The sequence below is a fragment of the Electrophorus electricus genome, chromosome 8 (genome assembly GCF_013358815.1).
Source record: "Electrophorus electricus isolate fEleEle1 chromosome 8, fEleEle1.pri, whole genome shotgun sequence".
Taxonomy (NCBI): domain Eukaryota; kingdom Metazoa; phylum Chordata; class Actinopteri; order Gymnotiformes; family Gymnotidae; genus Electrophorus; species Electrophorus electricus.
Window position 1 is genome coordinate 7,456,942 of NC_049542.1, and position 7,298 is coordinate 7,464,239.

Genomic DNA, 7,298 nt, shown 5'->3' on the forward strand with positions numbered 1-7,298 from the left:
CTGTCGCACAGCCCCCCGCGTCCTGACACCTGTATGCCTTAAATGATATTCTACAAAAAATAAATAAACGTCCACGTGTAATTTAGAGGGGTCGTGGTGTTGAAAACGAGTGTTTATTAGGTGTAACTGCTTTATTTGAATCATTTGACTTCAAGTGCTTCAGGTGATTACATGGGTAGGAAAACATGTGTTCCGGGGGGCTGGTGAGACTGCCAGCCCCCGTGGACGTATGACTGTTTTGGCTAACAAGGTTAGTTCAACATTTTCAGAACCTGATAAATGACTGTACGTGACACACTGATTTACGATAATGTGCAACAAACATAAAATAGTGTCTAACCTAATGACTGTTAAAGGCAAGAACGATTATACGTGGGCAAAGTCTGATAAAGTGTGAAAACGAAAACGTGTAATTGTGTATTAATAGCCTCATAGTACGCAAACGTATTACTGCGCGACGCAACCGCTTTCACGGAGCGCTAAAAGTAGGCACGGTAAAAGCGCAGGGTGAGATCAGACTGGAAGAATTCCTGCGCCCGCGTGGGGGTGGTCAACAAGAGCCAAGAACGGTAGTACCACAGACAAATGCGCTTTAGACTCCTGAATACTTCACGCACATTATTCGTCTGAATCTCAAAAAGAGACCAAGGCTGCGACACAAGTCAAAGCGCACAGGGCAAAAGTAGGCGTTTTAAGACGTCCCAGATTAGGAGACTATATATTTACCTTACTTTAAAAGGCATTAATAGTGACTACGCGACTGACAGCTACGGTTTTTTATGCGACATAGTCTAGGCTACTCAGAAGGTTTCTGGAGTAATTGTTAAAATATGTATATCAACATTGACTTTTTCACTTTCTAAAAAGTTCGACGTATCATTCATTTGGATAATCCTGGATTTCGGCAGGTACCCGAGGTAGCCTGTATTCGGGTTTGAAGCTCTCACATGTCTCAGTGGACTTTCACCTTCCTGCATTGTCACTATGTCGTCCGGAGCGGAGAAACGGCTCGAATCCCGTCTGAAGAAACTGGAGTCAATGATTAAAAACCAACGATCAGCGCTGAATTTGGAGAGTTTGTTGGTAAGGACCTGCCGGTCATGGGTACATTGTTAAACTCTCTTCACTCAGTGATTAAAAGACGGCCCTATTGTCCCTAACCTTTCAATTTGTGCTATGAACCTTTCCTCTTTTAAATGTGACGTGTTTCTATTGAATCAATTTATACGACTATATAAATCCAGATTGTATGTGTACATTATGGTAATTAAATATTTAGACTAATTCGGAGCCGGGTGAGCAGATAAGTGCGTGTATTACTTCGCTGTACTGTATACATACAACCTTCTGGTGGATTGAGCTTGGCTAATAATTTAGAGAAAGTACAGCCAAAAAAAGAAACATTCGTAAATCTCCTTAAACCAGTCTTACAGGGATACGTTTACCACCACCCGGTCAAATATCCCAGCTACCTGACCAGTTCTCATCTAGTGTTACACTTCCTTTAAGAACTTCACACCGAATCTGTAAAAACAGCATAGTTCATAAACAAGGCCATAAGATACACAAAACTTGAAATCGAGCGTAAAAGCGTATATTAATAGTATGGACAAACTGGCGGAAGTGTCAAGCGTGCGTTTTTCATTGTTATCTGCATTTGTTTGATGTAATCTCTGCGTGGGGGAACACGCCCTTCTCTACAGCGTGTCTACGCTCGACTGCTCTATTTCCAAGCAGTGTGTATCTGTGTGTTAACTAATCACAAAGCATCATTCCATCTTAATTAACCCGTATGCATTTAATCGCAGGTGTGCGCGTTGCTTTGAGGTACATTTAAAGCAGTGTAAACTGTGTGAAGTAAAATAGGGGTTGGAGGAGGTTGCAAAGTAAGATTTTCACGAACCGACACGAAGGTCTCTCCTTGCCGTATCCACTAATATAGACAAATCATCTGTATTTTCTATGCAGATAAGACGTAGTGTTCACACAAATAAGTTTCTGTGTTGTGCTCATGTAAAAGATCATGTTGGAGGCTGGGAAAATGAATTATTTTTTCTTCTTCTTTTTAAAATTAAATTTTTTTTTTACATTGAATATGTAGGTCTAGTGGCTCCACTTTTGACAATGCATCAAAGTCAACAGCAACAAACCAGTGCTGCTGAACAAATCACTCCCATTCTTACGCTCTTTATTAAGAAGTGATAGCCAGCACCAGGACGCTTGGGAGTTATTGTGTGACGTGCGTCACCATGCGTAGAAGACCTAGCCAAACCCCCGATATCCCATACCGGCTGGCTGTGTAAAGGTCATCTGACAACCCTTTCTCAAAGGCTTAGCTGGTTTTAAGATCATCCTTCCTGTTAGAGCTGCCAAGAAAACATTAAGGAAGAAAACACTGTTTAACAGTTAATGTTGATTCGTAATGCTCTATTTATTTTATTTTAAAATATATTTAACATCTGATATGAAAGACTTTCTTTACCAGCTCTGATTTATTTGACATGTTAATCTCTAGTGCTAGTGAAGTTTAGTTTGAGGCTGTAGCTCGGCTACTTCCATGTTGTCCACCCAGACACTCTTCCAGCCCCCCACTTCATCTCTTTTTTTTTCTTGTTTTTGAGGGAAACAACCATTCAGGAAGCTGAGGTCACATCCTCCAATTGAGGAGAGAGATAACTAATTCTAGCACTCTGAGCTCCTGCCACTTCCTTCCGCTGTGTGTGTGTGTGTGTGTGTGTGTGTGTGTGTGTGTGTGTGTGTGTGTGTGTGTATGTGTGTGTGTGTATGTGTGTGTGTGAGAGTATGTGTGTCCACCGTGCTGTGGCTCTTGTGTAAGGGAGATATTAATGATGTAGCCACATGTTTTCGAGGTGAGTTAGGGATAGAGAGATGGCAAACAAAGGGGTAGAGATGAAAGTGAGAAGGTGTGTGCGTTTCTATTCGTTTTTTTTTTTTTTGGGGGGGGGGGGGGGGAATGCCCTAACAAAGACAAAGATAAACTTGATTACTGATATTAGGGTTATGTTTTAGGCTTAGGTTACATTTACATAGCATATATGACTCCACCTGCTGGCAAAGTATGAACACAAATGTGGATGTGTGTGTGTTGTTACTGAGAAGGATACTTACTGGAATTTGAATGTGGAGATCTCATTTGTTCTTATTTTTAGATCTGACGTAACAGCCCTTTGAACTGTTATTGATGTGACATGGGCAGTGTAGAGAGGCAAGCATAGAGAACTATAACATTTTAGAATAAAAAAAAAACATACCTCAAATATATGCTGTGAAAAGGACCAGAGTCTCACCTGTAGTCAACATACCCTCAACCACCTTAAGCAGGGTCTTATAATTTCAATACCTTTCAGTACACTCCACAGACCTGAGTCTGATGACTGAGACCTGGTGAAGCTCTCTTGTGAAGCTCTTTTGCAAGTGTCTTGTTAAATGGGTTAAATGCCTGTTCTTGATTTGCACAGGACTCCGTGAATGCCTTGGCCCTTGATCTGAATCACTCTGCACTGAGGAAAAACAAAAACATTGATGCCTTCTTGAACAGATGTAAGTCTCCTAACACACACAGAATGCAAGGCCTCTAATACCTAATGCCAAAATATTTCAACTTAAGTAGCTCTTCATAAGAAATTCAAAAGTGCCAAATCTTTTCAGTGGTGCTTTTCATTAAAAAAAAGGTTATTTGTCTATTTGAAACCAATGTCAAAGTCAAAATGAGATGTATTTATATAAGGCTTTTTATGACACATGTTGTCACAAAGCAGCTTTACAAATGTTTGGGTCCAGTGTGAACCCCCCTCACCAAAGCTTTATACAGCCCATTCAACTTCCCACACTTCTTATGAAGCATTACACTCCTTCAAGCCCAAGAGCATCATTGCCTTACCTTCATGCACGTTTATAATGACGGGGACAGGGTGAGGTTGACGTGTGTAGGGGTCTATGCCCTAGTTGAGAATGGTGGTGTAGATGAGATGACCTGAGTGCCTGTTGGCGATGCCTGTGCAGACGAGAAGGCCGTTGGCCATCTGAGGGAGCTGCAGCTGAGGCTTGACGACTTTGACCGGATCAAACTGATCGGCAAGGGAGCCTATGGTGCCGTACAGCTGGTGAGTAACTGCTCAGGTGTGTGTGTGTGTGTGTGTGTGAGAGAAAAGAGAGAAGTGCAATGCCTTCCTCCTAACAAGGTGCTATTTGCCCTTGGGCACTGATTTTCCATTTCGTCGTGTTAATGCCAGGAAAGCCTGAGCATGTCTGTACATGCCTGTGGAGAGCCGTGCATGGACTGCGCACCTGTGCCCTCACACTGGGTTACCATTTAGAGTTTGAGTCCGCAGTTAATCTCTGTTATATCAACAGAACCTGACATTATGCAGCATCTGTTCGAAAGCATAGAGTGTTTAGCCTAATGTTAAAGTTTCTTAACAAAAACATACATGACGTTTCGATGGTGAGAAATAACAATGGGGAAAAAACATTTACTTGGAATGGAATGTTCTAAAAATAAAAGCTTTTTTTTTTTCAGACTGGCAGCAGGTACATCACAGAATAGTTGTCGACACCCGCCACTTGTTCTTTGATCACCTGAAGTTAGCTATCATTGAGTAACTTTCATTAGTGTGTTTTATACCTTTTGCAGGCGGTCCTACAGTAAGTTTAAGCATACAGAATCCAGCCTAATCCAGTTAAACATACAGGTAACCTGAACGTGAAACACAGAGCAGGTGAAATGAGTCTGATCTCAGTTACTAGTCTGATCACCAGACCTGTACAGGTTCCTGCAGGGCTGCATGGCAGTCTGATTCTCACCCATCACTCTAGAACAGTGCATTCATCTGATCCATTCTCTCAGCATTCCTCAGCTAATACTTAACCTCAGGATAAACAGGTTCTCCCCTCACCTTTAAGGCACTGATGTTGGGTGACAGCGCCGTACAGTTGTGATGTATACAATCACCATTTGCCTTAAATTGTTTTCCTGTAATCATTTAGGGAATGATAATATAATTTCCCCATTATTAAGAAATTACTTCGGCAGAACACAAATCTATTTTAATCAAACAAATTGTACTGATAAAAGTAAAGGCAAAAGTAGCTAGTGATCTGCAGTATGTGCATGCTGCTCTAGAAGGCTAGTTCTGTTATTTATTGCATCTGTGGGGAAAATACTTGATAAATTCATAAGCCTAAAGCTGTGATATTTATGTGTGTGTGTGTGTGTGTGTGTGTGTGTTTGTGTGTGTGTGCATGTAGGTGCGACACAAGGTATCCAAACAAGTGTATGCTATGAAACAGCTCAGCAAGTTTGAGATGATCAAGCGCTCTGACTCCGCCTTCTTCTGGGAGGAGCGTGAAATCATGGCCTTCTCCAACAGCCCCTGGATTGTGCAGGTGAGTTCAGAAATCATCTTTATCCTTATACTCCTGTTTGCACATGCACACGCGCAAGTGCGCATGCATGCACTAAGCCTGATCGTCACTCATAAAAAATGTGAGACCTTTTATGGAACTTTCAGATATAGGGCTATGCTGAATAAGATGGCACAGATCTTCAGCTAAGTATTTCCTAGAAAACCTTTTGCATATGCCGTATAGATCACAGGAGAGTTAAGAAAAAAAATTGTATATAATTTTGCTGTTACCCTAAATATGTATATACTGGGGTTGGTTCTAAAACAATTTGCATGATGATTCGAGATACAAATGATGAATCGAGATTCTAGTCAGTCTTGGGTAGGTCCTGATCAGGAAGCAAAAGTTCTCTCCAGGATTCCATTATGATGTGGACTTGCTATTTACTTAAAGTCAGCAGAAAATGAACATTTATATTTACATTTACATTTATAGAGTGATTTATGAACATGCTTAGTTGTCCTTAGCCACTACAAATAGGTGAAACTGAGACAGTTCCATACATACAACCCAGTATAATACAATTATATAAAATACAAAACAATTCCAGTGCAATTACTAGACATTTGGTGCAAAACCAGCAGTTCTGGGGCAAATATAACATCTTCCTATAAGAGCGTGATTAGGTTATTTAGTGCACTGCACTGCAGAAGTAATATCTCTAGTTTTGAAACCTGAAGGTTGATTTCTCTTGAGTTTGGTATCAGAAGCTAGAATAAAGTATCAATTAATTGTAAGTGTTTCATGTTAACTGGCCTCACTGTCCCTGATGTTGTACAGTTGTACTGTGCCTTCCAAGACGAACGCCACCTCTACCTGGTGATGGAGTTCATGCCAGGTGGAGACCTGGTGACGCTCACCATGAACTATGACCTGCCTGAGTCGTGGGCGCGCTTTTACACGGCGGAGGTGGTGCTGGCGCTGGATGCCATCCACACCATGGGCTTCATCCACCGTGACATCAAGCCCGACAACATGCTCCTCGACCGCAGTGGCCATCTCAAGCTCGCAGACTTCGGCACCTGTATGAAGATGGACAAGGTGGGCAAGCCATGGGCGTGTGTGTGTGTGTGTCTGTGTGTCTGTGTATGTGTGTGTGTGTGTGTGTGTGTGTGTGTGTTGTGTGCGTTGTGTGTGTGTGTGTGTGTGTGTTATTTAGCCTTGTGTGGGGACCAAATTACCCCATGATAATAAGGAAATGTTAGGGTTTTTTTTGGGTACATTTGGCTGGTCCACAAAGGAGGTTTTGAACCAAAAGTGTAGTTTTTATTTTAAAAGCTACAAGAGCCAAAATATTTAGTTGTTGTTGTGTGCTAAGCTGAAATGCAAGAATTCTTCAGTGACTGTAAGACATCATGGAAATATGCACAAAGATAATAAGATAGTAATGTGAGACTCTGTATGTGTGGGAAAGCAGACACATAGATGCGGAGATAGAGAGGGACTGTGAGAAAGACATAGATTTGTGCCCTCTTGTGGAGAATAGATGAAGTGCAGCCTAAAAGAACAACTTTTTGTGTGCATGTTTGTGTGTTTACTTGCATACACGTATTTGTATTTGTTTGCATTACTACCAAACTGACACTGTTGCTGGTTGTCTGTGTGTTTTCTATATGTATGTTTAATTGTGTGTGGTCGTACATGTGTGTTTCCAGTCTGGTATGGTCCGCTGTGAGACAGCTGTGGGGACTCCAGACTACATTTCGCCAGAGGTGCTGATGTCCCAGGGTGGGACTGGTTACTATGGACGCGAGTGCGATTGGTGGTCTGTGGGGGTCTTCATTTATGAGCTACTTGTTGGTGTGTAGCTCTCCTCTCCTCTCTTCTCCTCTCCTCTCCTCTCCTCTGCCTTTCATTAGTCATTTTTCCTT

At 41.8% G+C, this 7,298-nt stretch overlaps 1 protein-coding gene across 1 annotated transcript in view; it reads left to right on the forward strand.

Moving 5' to 3' along the window:
* Positions 1-533: 533 nt before the first annotated feature.
* Positions 534-7,298, forward strand: part of rock2b (rho-associated, coiled-coil containing protein kinase 2b) — a 28,698-nt gene continuing 21,933 nt past the window's right edge. Inside the window, 6 exon segments of the mRNA XM_035528921.1 lie at positions 534-1,083; positions 3,480-3,561; positions 4,024-4,124; positions 5,269-5,406; positions 6,208-6,468; positions 7,083-7,227. Of these exon segments, the coding sequence (XP_035384814.1) occupies positions 985-1,083; positions 3,480-3,561; positions 4,024-4,124; positions 5,269-5,406; positions 6,208-6,468; positions 7,083-7,227 (826 nt within the window). The 5' untranslated portion in view covers positions 534-984.